This window comes from Scatophagus argus, chromosome 12 (genome assembly GCF_020382885.2).
Source record: "Scatophagus argus isolate fScaArg1 chromosome 12, fScaArg1.pri, whole genome shotgun sequence".
NCBI lineage: Eukaryota > Metazoa > Chordata > Actinopteri > Scatophagidae > Scatophagus > Scatophagus argus.
This window is the reverse complement of record NC_058504.1, coordinates 6,518,088-6,530,692: the sequence shown is the minus strand read 5'-3', so window position 1 is coordinate 6,530,692 and position 12,605 is coordinate 6,518,088. Positions and strand designations below refer to the sequence as shown.

The 12,605-nt window shown below is 38.9% G+C and overlaps 2 protein-coding genes across 3 annotated transcripts; both read left to right on the top strand.

Moving 5' to 3' along the window:
- Window positions 1-237: 237 nt before the first annotated feature.
- LOC124067952 lies at window positions 238-7,232 on the top strand. Of its 2 annotated transcripts, none has more exons than XM_046405760.1 (7): window positions 238-327; window positions 1,920-2,066; window positions 2,250-2,588; window positions 2,679-3,026; window positions 4,032-4,125; window positions 4,309-4,373; window positions 6,446-6,583. In XM_046405760.1, exons 2-6 carry the CDS (start codon window positions 2,024-2,026, stop codon window positions 4,334-4,336), a joined length of 852 nt encoding a protein of 283 aa, XP_046261716.1. In that variant the 5' UTR covers window positions 238-327; window positions 1,920-2,023; the 3' UTR covers window positions 4,337-4,373; window positions 6,446-6,583. The 2 variants fall into 2 exon arrangements, with proteins under 2 accessions (XP_046261716.1, XP_046261715.1); XM_046405759.1 differs by having other exon boundaries at window positions 240-327; window positions 4,032-4,148; window positions 6,446-7,232.
- Window positions 7,233-8,431: 1,199 nt separating this feature from the next.
- Window positions 8,432-11,724, top strand: LOC124067951. Its single transcript, XM_046405758.1, has 6 exons — window positions 8,432-8,567; window positions 8,740-9,066; window positions 9,973-10,329; window positions 10,417-10,542; window positions 10,803-10,861; window positions 10,980-11,724. Exons 1-6 carry the CDS (start codon window positions 8,465-8,467, stop codon window positions 11,106-11,108), a joined length of 1,101 nt encoding a protein of 366 aa, XP_046261714.1. The 5' UTR covers window positions 8,432-8,464; the 3' UTR covers window positions 11,109-11,724.
- The last annotated feature ends 881 nt before the right edge of the window (window positions 11,725-12,605 follow it).

Here is a 12,605-nt window from a genome sequence, read left to right as displayed (position 1 = left end):
AAGCTGGCAAAGTAGTTGTGGGGCATCAGGATTAACAAAAATGGGCAAAGACACTTGGAGCAACCAGTGCTCAGAGAGATGGCGTTGGAGATGTTGTTACCAACTTGCACAGTCCTGTTCATCAGGAAGTCATGTAACCAGTTACACCAGGGGATGCTGAGGCCCGGGGGGTGCAGCTTGCTTACAGGATGCTGGGTTATGATCATGTTAAAAGCTGAGCTGAAGTCCACAAACAGCATTCACTTGTCAATTTTCTACTTCTTCAGAAGTGTCAGGCTCAGATGGCAAGCAGGAGGAAATAGCATCCGCTTTAGAGCGGTTTGACCGGTAAGCAAACTGAAATGGGTTGAAGGGGGTGGGGGGAGGTAAGGAGATGATGTGGTCCTTGATCAGCATCTCAAAGCACTTTATCATGATTGGGGTGAGCACTTTGAGGTGGTAATCACTGAGGCATGTAATCGTGGCAGCATTGACGGGAGCTAACACAGTTCCCAGCAGAGTGCTAATTTTCATAGCTTTCACTAAATTCACATCAAGACAATGGTTGGAAATTTAATTGTAAGGTGAAAGTCAAGAGACCATAAACATGTATGTTAAAAATAGGCCTTTTGAAGTTGCTCAGCTGGCACATAAAGTAAAAAAGGTCACCAAAATCACCAAAACAGTGTTTTGGCAAGTTTTGGCAATGCTATGTAATTAATAACACAAATAAGAGACTACATGCATGCTGTGAGACTGTACTTATAGCAGAACTATGAGCTAAATGCTGACATCAGAAGGCTAACCTGCTTATACTGCTGTGAATGGGAAAAGTCAGGTAATCACCAAAGTTGGTAGGCTATCTGTTGTAACAGCAATCTTTCTAATACAGTCTGGACACAGTGGGGGACTAACCCTTTACCTTCTCTAGAGTGATGCTGCTAATGAAGCTAAAATACTGTGAGAAGTGTAAACTGTATTTTAGGCTATGAAGGATCATGAAATACACAGCACAAATTCAAAAGGCCTCAACAAGCTAGATTAGTCTATTTCAGGACAGTCTGTGCACTTGTGGTTTGTTTTATTTTTGTAATCCCTCCACCGCTGTTTCTCACCTGTCTCTCTGCAACAGCTTGTGGTTTCTTGTAAGAGACTTTTAATGTAAATGTCTGAATATAGCTGACAGTTCAAACAAAACATGCTAACTGTTGGTGATGGATACTGTAAGAATCAAATGAATTAGGTATTTGTAATTAATTCTGGTCACAGAGATCAATGTCTTGCCTTGCTGTAATTAAACAAACAGTTGATGACAGAAGAGGTGAGCCATTGATTGGAAGACAGCCACCGAACACAGAGGCTGTAAATAATAATGATTTTAAAGGCTTCATAACTTTTTGGTAGTTTAATATATATCAGTGCAGTATAAATTATAAATCAATCAAATCTTTTGTTAACTCTTAATGCGAAAAGATAAATGCATTGGTGTAAAAAGAACAATATTTATCATGGAAATGTGGTGGAGTAGAGGAATAAACTAAATATCCCATAATTATACCTAACTACAATACTTAAATAAATGTGCTTTGTTGCTGTGACTCCCATGACACTGTCTTGTACTGTTAAAGTCTCCACTGAAGCAGCTTAAAAGAGTCTGAAGTCTGTCTCTTACCCGGTTATGTCCTAGCTCTGTCCTTGATAAATTGAGGTCTAAAATATATATCACTGAGGGCATATTGGATCACAAAGTGTATGTCATAAAAACTCAAACAATAGTTTTATATCTATGATCATATATGCAGTCGTGATTATGTTGTTAAAATATTATTATTATATTATTATATAATATGGTTATGATAACAATGATCCATTTTCAGAAAACCAGAATATGGGTCACTGTTTTGCAAATTCTAACAGGAAGTGCATTTTCTATGCTTCAGCCAATCAGTATGATTTCAACTTCGTAAACTTGCATCGCCTTGTGAAAAGATCTTCCATTGAGTGGGAAGACATCAGTTGTGCAAGACCAGGTCGCGGTGCCACAATGATCGGAAGACTGTCTGCTTTGATTTTTCTCAGTATGCTGTGTAAGTGCACTTTTTGTCTACTATAAAATGAGTACTATTGTGAAATACATTATAGTTTGTGTGAAAAGACAGAAAAAACATATTTTTCCATATAACATTTTAGATAAATGGCGTTCTGTCACAAATTTTCATTGTTTTTGTCCTGTTGTTTTGCTCTCATGTTGTTTTTCCTCATTTTTTCAGCTCAGACGATAGGCATACCTGACCAGATACCTTTAACTGTGGCTGAACCTGGTGAAAATTTTACCCTGACATGCCCAGGCCCTGAAGATCGAACTGGGATGTTTTACTGGTTTAAGCTAAAGTTTGGATATGTGGTCCAAACTGTTGCGTCAGGAAGTTTTTACAAAGTAGAACTTCAAGGACAATTTAATACCTCAAGATTTACTGTCCAAAAAAGGGATGGTGTGTTTGTTTTGTATATCAAAAATGTTAGCAAAGAAGATGAAGCAACATACATCTGTCAAGCAGGAGCAACATATGTAATGAAATTTACACATCAGATGTTTTTTGCTGTGAAAGGTAAAGTATGTTAACATTGTTTTTTTTTTGTTTTTTTTTCAATATCCAGTAGTCCTTTAATTAATTCTTGCCCTTTTGTGACTCACACAGATCATAAAAATCAGCACAAATCTGTCTATGTGAAACAAAGTCCCACGACAACATCAGTCCAGCCGGGCGACTCAGTGACTCTCCAGTGTTCACTTCTCTTCAAGAACAAAACAAACGGAGTCCGGTGTCCAGGTGAACACAGTGTGTACTGGTTCAAAGCTGGATATGGAAAATCCCATCCAAGCATCATTTATACACACAATCACAGCAGTGATGAACAAGAGAAAAGGAGCTGTGACTACAGTCTGTCTGAAACTATAAGAGACTCCTCTGATAATGGGACTTACTACTGTGCAGTGGTCACATGTGGAAAGATACTGTTTGGTGAAGGAACTACGGTGGAGACAAGTACGTTAAATCATTATTTTTCTGGTTTTTTTAGTGCAGTGTGGATAACAGGAAAGATAAACAAAAACATTCTTCTGCTCTATGAAATTATTTTCAGCACATATAATCTTTACCTATTTTTTTTTTTGTTTTTGCAAAATACTGGCTCTTTTTACATTTTAAGGCCTCTGAAAACAAATCACATTAGAACTGCTTAAAGGTTAGAAATACAATATGTAACCTTTGGCAAGGGGCTGTGAGTTGCCTTTGTGATTCAAAGGTTAACAAGCCACAAAGGCTGGTAACCACAGAATGAGTTGATGCCTTGTACATGCTTCATAGACCTATGCGAAGCATCTGTAGTGCAGTCCTTTCATGAGTGGGCTTTGGCTGCCTTCGCTCTTCTTCCTCTCTTTGTTCTTTTTCTGTACTTGTGTGTGTTATCTCACCATTTCCTGCAGTGATCTGTCCCTTCCAGACCCCTTTCTCTCTGCTGCTCATGTTCTCTTGTGCAGCTCATGAGACGCTGTCAGCGAAGAACTGATAGAAGAAGCAACGACAAGTGCAATACAATTCAATGGAAAGAGGCCGCAAGTTTTTCTCTTTTAGGATAGAACTTTAATGAATAACCAAAGTTTAAATTCAATGTGTCAGTGTCCCCAACTCTGCCTCCTGAGCTATTCATGGTTCCCAGATACATAATTTGGGAATTCACAATATTTAGTGCCAATCCACTGAACAGTTGCTGAGATTTTCCAGTCTGGACCTACATCGCCATCTATAAAACCAAGCCAAGATATCAACATATCGGTTTGCAGCACAAAACATGGTTTCACTTTCAGTTTTCGTGTTAAAAATGTTTGGGAAAGCAACCAAGTCATCAAGTTAATGGTACATACGGTACAGTTAATGAGTACTGTCTTAATGAAAATTTAAGTTTTGTTAGTTTTGTAGATGTACACAACTGTTATTAATTATAGTCACTCAGTTAATTGTCTACTTGAGAATTTATTTTTCTCATTTCAGGAGAAGAACTGTGCCCATTTGTCATTGTGAGTGGGACACTGCTCATCTGCTGTGTGATTGTGATTGTTGCTCTTATTATCTGCAGAAATCAAAGGTCAGTTTGTGGACATTGCAAAGGTAGGTTCATTACATATGTGTGACTGCATTATTTGATACATGAACATAGTCAGGTGCCATTGATTGTGTTAATGCTTTTTTATTTTATTGTTTTTCATTTTATTTATTTTTATTTCATTTTTAATATTTATTTCCATTAATGCCTTGCTTTCATTAACAGGAGATGTAAGTGCTTCTGGTCATGCTGACCATGTCATATCAGCTGAGGACCACTTAAATAACGTGGTAAATATAATTTTAATGTCATCTAATGCATGATTAGAATTTAATCATAATATATTATTATGGGTATGATTATGAATACATTCCACATGTCATGGATGGCAAAGTTAATGCTGATTTCCAGGATAAAAACACATGGCAGAAGTTGTGCAGATTCATTTTGTATTAAAAGCTGGACAGGAAGTACAAATACAGTTAGGTCCATATATGTTGCAACAAGTATAAGTTTTTTTTGGCATTTGGCCTCTGTACACCATCACACTGAATTTGAGATGAAACACTCAAAATGGAAATTTTACCTCACCACTGTCGCCAAGTGCTTATTTATGGTGGTTTTGTTGGGTTTCTCTAAAAATCAAATTAAAAAGTTTGGTCTAGACCTGCTCTAATTGGAAAACGTCCTGCTACTTTTATCAGCAGTCAGGTCATCAATAAATACTTGTGATCCAGTTCCATTGGCAGCCATACAGTACATGACCATGCTATAACCTGTTCCTTCCTTTCTCCATGCTTTTCTCTTCCCATCATTCTGGTACAAGTTAACTTTGATTTAATCAGTCCAAAGAATCTTATTCTCAGAACTGGATAGGCTTTTTAAAAGTGTTTTGTGAAAAGGAGAATCAGGAGTCATCATTACAGAATGCTGTGCCAGTGCCAGTTCTAACCCGAGAGACCCTGACGCTGATCTTTTATACTACTTAGAGAATGCTCAAGATAGTTACACCCATTCTTGGCAAAACCCCAAAACAGACAATAAGGAAGGAATTGAGAATCTACTCCATTGGCGCAATAACCAAAACAGGACAGTGTTACACACAGAGTCAAGATTTGCACATTGAGTGTCCAATCATCTGCTATTGTCAAGGCCTTGGTATCAGCAGACTCTCCAGAAACCAGAAGGGTGTCTGCTGTTCGAGATTTAGTGCGAACAGCGTGACCCAGGTCTACCTCTGAAGAGTGAGAGGAGGGAAGTTAAAAGAATTCCCCTACACATTCACGAAGCCATCTATTGACTGTAGACCTTGACAATGAGATGTCTACCTCATCAAGAGTGTTCTTCACTTGGCTAGACAGCGGTCATCCACTTTTGTAATCATCCATGGTCCATCCAGTCCTTTTGGTGTTGCTGAGCTTGCGAGTTAATTCTTTTGTTTTAAGAACGTTCCAAACTGTTGTTTTAGCCACTCCCAATGTTTTTGCAATCTCTCTGATGGGTTTCAGCTTAATTTTTCAGCCTAATGATGGCCTAATGAGGAAACAGGCCACACCTGGGCAAGAAACTGTTGTTAGCCATTTGTCACATCTCGGTTGTTTCATGTCGAATTCATTGTGGTGGTGTACAGAGGACAAATGCCTGTCTGCCATGTCTCCAGTACATATGGACCTAACCATAAATGACCTCTGCACATTTGTAAACCAGTCACATCTGACATCCATCCAACAGGTTTGTTCTCCAAATAAAATGACAAAATACACTCAATGCCCTCCAGAATGAGACATGCATTTTTTGATTCGATCTGTATGTAACATCACAGTTTTGAAAAGCGCAGTTCTCTTTAACACCGTTGTGGTTAAGGTTTGATTAGGCATATAGGCCCTAAAATAACTTGGTCATATTCAGAAAAGACATCATTGTGTGGGTTAAATACCCGTGTCATCATGGTTACTAAAGTATAGGGGTTAAAGTCATAGGAAGGTTGTGGTTTGGGTTAAATATGATATATGTTTTGTAAATCGAGCCCGTGCAAACTTTTTCTGTATTAACGCAACCTGCAGTTTTTGTTTGGCTTCGCCCATCTACATCACTGTGAGCTGACATGCCTGAAGCAGTAACAATGGAAGCCATCTATAAACTGTATTTGCCTTCGACAGCTCAGTGATCTGCTCACAGATGGCTAGGTTTCGGAGAAGATGGCAGTTCATAGCAGGCATTGCTTGGAATATTAAACAGCAGTCTTTATATCCTTTATAGCACACTGGTTACCATGGCTTTACATGTTTAATATTGAAACATCTCTGTATTAATGGGTTATGGTATTGCAGCTGAAACATCTAACAATGATTGCCACTTCCAGGATGGTGCAATGGGGGAACTAAACTATGTAGCGCTGGATTTTACTTCAAGGAAGAGAGAGAGATGGATGAATAACGAGGAGCCTTTGCAGGACTGCATATACTCTGGCATGAAGGACTATCAATGAAGTCCTGCAGTCATAAAAACTGAACACCTAACATGCACAATGTGAAAACTGATTCACACAGCAGCGATTCCTGTTTAGGTGAACTGAATGAAATGTTGGACTATCAGAATGATTAGTTTGGGAGGAAGACAGTACTTATATTTTGTAGTGTTGCCTGTTTGAACCAAGAAAAGATAATTCTTATTTTTGATTATTGTTTGATATGTCTCAATATTATTATTGTCTATTATTATTATTATTATTATTGTATCAGACTGATTTTGAATAATCACTCAAACTCTGAATAAAATATGAAGCTGAGAAACGCATTTATTCCCATTTATTCCCAAATGTTTTTCTTTGTATTGTGATATTTGACATTTTGTCCCAGTTTCCCAGTTTTGCAATGTGTCCTACTTCTATGGGACCTGCAGAAAGCTTTTGACATGTATTGTTTATTTGATGAGAGAATGAACTAAAACTGTACCAAAGACTGTTTCCTAGTTTTACTTAGTTATTACTTTTATGAGTTTGCTGAATTATTGTTTTTAGCAAAAATTTAGAATGTAAAAGCTGTAACCACAACCTGCGGGGCTCCCCAGTGTAGCGTGTTGGTGACAATGGATGCATTGCTTGTAGTGAGCACAGGTAAAATATGTAAATATGGCACAGCCACAGTCCATCTACTCATAAATGAGACATTAGCTAACGAAGCTAATTATGGCAGCTCATCCATCCATCCATTTTCTATACCGCTTATCTGTCAGGGTCGCGGGGGGGCTGGAGCCTATCTAGCTGACTACGGGCGAGAGGCAGGGTACACCCTGGACTGGTCGCCAGTCAATCGCAGGGCCAACACACAAAGACAAACAACCACACACTCTCACACCTGGGGGCAATATAGAGTAGCCAATTAACCTAATGTGCATGTTTTTGGTATTGTGGGAGGAAGCCGGAGTACCCGGAGAAAACCCACGCAGGCACAGGGAGAACATGCAAACTCCACATAGAAGGGCCCAGACCGGGATTTGAACCTGGAACCCTCTTGCTATGAGGCGACAGTGCTAACCACTGCACCACCGTGCCGATGGCAGCTCATATTACAGCTTAATGTCCCGCCCTGTCATGAGCACTAGCTTTACATCCATGAGTAGATCCTTGTTTCATTTTGCATGGTCCTAAGATGTAATTTAGCAGGCAGAAAATAGAAACCCTGCATTAAAATCAATATGCTTTGTTTATTTTCAGTTATGATTTCTCATTCATGTGTGTTGACTGGCTCAAATCCATGACAGGAGAAGGCAACACAAGAAGTTAAAGGAAGAAAACAAAGTTTATTTATTTGAAATGAACAGAAATCACTAAGGAGATTGGAGGTATGAAGTGTGACAGTCAGTAAATCAGTAATGTCATTGTGTCTGCATAAGCGAAGGAATGGTGAGTGAAGTGTTGCATGGCAAGAAGGAAAAAACAAGGACAAAGAGAGAATATGAAGCAGGGGGAGCAGAGGGAACACATGGGGTGCAATCTAATAATATTGGGAACACTGGGTCCAGTAAACCCAATAGATGATGACCTGACCACACCTACTGGCACCTGCAGCCCAAAACACAAAGACGAGACAAGCAAGGTTTTAGTTTTGTTTCTTTATCAAGCCAGTGAGAGTTGATATCTGTGCAGAAGCAGTAAAGTTGCAAATATGATTTAGCCATCACAGTTCAATTCAGTTCAGTTCAGTTCAACTGATGAGATATAGCAAGAACAGGTAAAAATGACAACAATTCCAGGTTGAGAGTAGATGAGAGTGAGAGGAAATCTGTTTCACACCAGGTGAAGACCGGTGAAGCAGGAAATGCTCTCTGACAGTCTGTGATAACCAATCAGATGCATTTGACAGTCTGACCTATCAGAATCATGGCACCAGCTTCACTCACTGAAATGCCACCAAATTTCATAATAAAAGACAGTGTGAAGATGATCGTGTTCTGCATGACACTGGTTCTCCTTCATCAAGGATGTAAGTGCTACCTAATAATAACCAAATATTTTCTCCTTTAAGTATCTACATGCTAATCAAATGCACGATGATTCATGTGATTACATATTTTTTCATCCTATTTTTTTTACATTTACATTCCACACAACTTCTCATTTATGGTTTCACATAGTATATGTGTTTGTTTATTTAGATACTCTGGTTCCAGTGACCACAGTTCAGCTTGGTGAACCTGCAACCTTCACCTGTTCTTTCCTTTACAAAGAATGGAAAGATAAACAAATTCAGTGGTACAAGCAGAGTGCCGGGGGCACTCTGAAATTCATTGCGGGACATCGAAAACATACAAGCGCAGTGTATGGATCAGCGATTTCTTCCTCTAGACTGGATCTAAAGATTTATGAGAATGTTAACAATCTGACCATTTTGAGGACCACTCCAGAAGACGAGGGACTGTATCACTGTGCAGTTGTGGACTGGATGAACATGACTTGGAGTGGGAGCTATTTATTGTTGAAAGGTAATTATGTGATCTGTCTTGTTTTGTTTTGGAATCTCTTGAACTGCATTTAGCTTTCTTGAGTTTCTTATCGGTCTTCCGAAAGATAAGCTTGTGCACAAAAGAGGTTTACAATCTGTTTTTTCATCAAGACCCGAATACATCAAAGTATCAGATTTAAAAATCCAGTAAGTCTTGATATGAAACAGTTTATTAAGACGATCGTCACCACTAATAAACTCAATACCCTCTACTTTCAAGAGACTGTCCATTTTGAAACTTGCACCAAAGGGTAAGGTCTCTACACTACTGGTTAGGTCTCTTATAGGTCTCTTGAACCAGTGGCCTTTTCTTCCTTCTGGAGAAAACTGTCTGTCCTTTAGGGTGGAGGCTCGTTTGTATTATAGAAGGCAGAAGCAAACTCCCTTTGAGGAATTTCCCAATTAGACAGAATGATCTGCCTGATTATACTTAAGCCAAGTAGCTTACCTAAAGCAGAGAAATAAAATGTTGTATTGCACGTGTTGTGGATGGCAGGTAATGTTCAGGTAAACATTACCTCATGATCTATCTTCACATTACTTTTACAATGATCATGAAGGGGGACGTATACTCTCAAGTCTGTTCTGCTTTATAGTCCAGTCATTAAATCCGAGGCATTCAAGAGCTATCATCACAGAATCATTGATTATTAGATTGGTCCTCAGAGTTCATTAGTAAAAAATTGATTACTATATTGTATTAGTGTTAATGTTACCCAAAATATTCACTTGAAATGTTATGCTTGTCTGTTTTGACAGTGTGGTTTTTGTTCATCTCTGGAACTTGTATGTTAGAATTTCTGCAGAGTACATGTCAAATCATTATATATTAGATATCAACTGTGAACTATTCTCAAATACTTTTTTGAACTTTTGTAACTTACAGGAAACACTCAGAGGACATCAAACTACACTGTTGTTCAGTGGCCAACAGTTTCTGATCCAGTCCGTCCAGGAGACTCGGTGACTCTCCAGTGTTCGGTCCTCTCCGACTCTGACAGTAACATGTGTCAAGGAGGTCGCAGTGTGTTCTGGTTCAGAGCCGGATTAGACAAATCTCATCCAAACATCATCTACGCAGATGGAAACAGACATGATGAATGTGAAATGAGATCTGACACACAGAAAAGCTGCGTTTATCGCCTCACTAAGGACATCAACTCCACTGATGCTGGGACGTACTACTGTGCTGTGGCCACATGTGGAGAGATAATATTTGGAGATGGAACAAAACTACATATTGGTATAACAATGTGCACAGTACTGCAGGTAATATTCATAACATGTTAATGACAACATCACTGATAATTTTATTTCTTTCTTTGTCTAGAGCAAACAGCAAGTTGTGATTTTCTTGCTGTGGTGATAGCGGTGGTCTGTCTGATCATTTCTGTTATTGGAAACATTGTGTTAATCTGTTGCCGAATTTCAAGACCAAAATGTGAACAATCTGTGGGTAAGTGTTGTTGACTGAATCTAACACTTTAATACTTCTATGGTTTTATTTGAAAAGTTTATATAAGAAGTGTAATTCCATGCAGGACAGGACAACCTACAACATTTGAATTTCTTCATATTGCTTTTTGTCCCATGACAGTACTATACAATTTAATAATTGAAGAAACATTTTTAAATTAAAACTCGTTGAATCCATTGAGGATGCTCATTTAAAAGTCAGCTTAAGTACTTAATATTCCTGTCTTCATTCACTGTTAGGAAAAGAAAGCTCCTCTTCACAAACAGGATGTGACAACTCGAGCCAACCAGTACGTGATGTAAGTAATGATACCAAATTACATTACTGTATTTATTTCATTAACATAATTCCCCAAAACACCACACTTTATATCACCAACACAATATTGTACAAAGGGCCTTTTATTTGCTGCACAGACTGAAGGTGGAGGTGATCTGAACTATTCTGCGCTGACTTTCTCTGGTGGGAAAGCTACAAAAGGAAGGAAGAAGAAGGAGTTGAAGACTGAAGAAAGTATGTATTCACAAGTCAAATACTCAGTGTGAACATGTGTCTCTGAAAAATCTCTGAGTTGATTTATAGTGCTGATTTCTGGCAGCGTAAATAAAGAATAGTTGAGTGAGGTGCTTCGTGACAAAAGCCAAAATCATACTGTAACATCCTCACATGTAATTGTAATGTGTGTGACATTCATGTTCCATGTTTTACTTTACACTCCTTGCATTGTATTATGTATTTGCATTACTGATTGTTGTCCTTTGGTTTTGGAAATGCTAACCTTATCTGGCTTCATTAAAAAATAATACACATAATACCTTAACAGTGTGAGTTTTTTGAAAGCTCTTTTATAAATAAAGCTTGACTGATTATCAAGTCTGCAATTGACTGTTGACCAGTCCAGGGTGTACCCCGCCTCTCGCCCGCATTCAGCTGCGATAGGTTCAAGTTCCCCTGCGACCCTGACGGGTAAGTGGTATAGAAAATGGATGGATGGATGGATGATTTAGCAAGGTGGAAGATTTCAGTGTGTCAGTTTTTATTCCCTGTCATTTTACCCTGAAAATGCTTTGTGAAGGAATCTCGTTCTGGGCAGTGTGGCCAGGAGGAACATTCACAGCAACCAGTAATTCTTACAGTGCAGGACTATGTGTGTATTCCCCTTTCCAGTCAAAAATGTTTTTTCTTCTTGGTCCTACAGTTGAATGTGTGAGCGTCACCATGTAGAATAATGTATGTGCAGAGTCAGACACTGTATGGCTGTTTTTACATTCATTGCTGGTATTGGTGTGGAGCTGGTCCCCTTTTTGTGGCTGGGGCAGCTTCCACTCTTCTGGCAAGGCTTTCTGTGTTTCCGTGAGCGTTTGTGGGGTTGGGCACTGGTATTTGTTGCAGAAAACCTTGAACTCAGAAGATGGAAGGGGACGCTGATGTCTTATGATGAAGTATTTAATGGCACTCAGTTGAGGAGAAACGGGGTAGAGCATAGAACTGATGTTACTCAGTGCAACCAACATTGTCCAAAATGTCTTGGTATGCTGAAGCATTAAGATTTCCCTTCATTGGAAGTCAGGGGACGAGCCCAACCACTGAAAAACTGCCCCACACCACACCTGAATTCAATAATGAAGAAGTGAGCCCTAATCCTTTTGTCTGTATAGTGTATGAGTGAAGTGAGGTGAGGTGTGCTACGGCCTGTTCACCCTGCTTTGCCATCTGCCAAAACATACAGAAGATTCAAGGATTCAAGGATTCAAGGAGCTTTATTGTCATTTCACACACGTAAAACATGAGTGGAACGAAATTAGTTTCCCCGGTCCCAGTATAAGCCCAGTTTCCTAACAAAATAAATATAAATATAAACAATGCTATATAATATAAAAACAGTGGAATATAAGTGAAAACAGTAGATGATATAAACATCAGTGTAAACAGTATAAACAGTAGTGCAAATGGCTGACAGGGTAGTGCAAAATGACCGTAGTGCAATGAACATGAGTAGTTTGAGTTCTGTGCAAATGCTGCATTGTGCAAAATGTTCCATG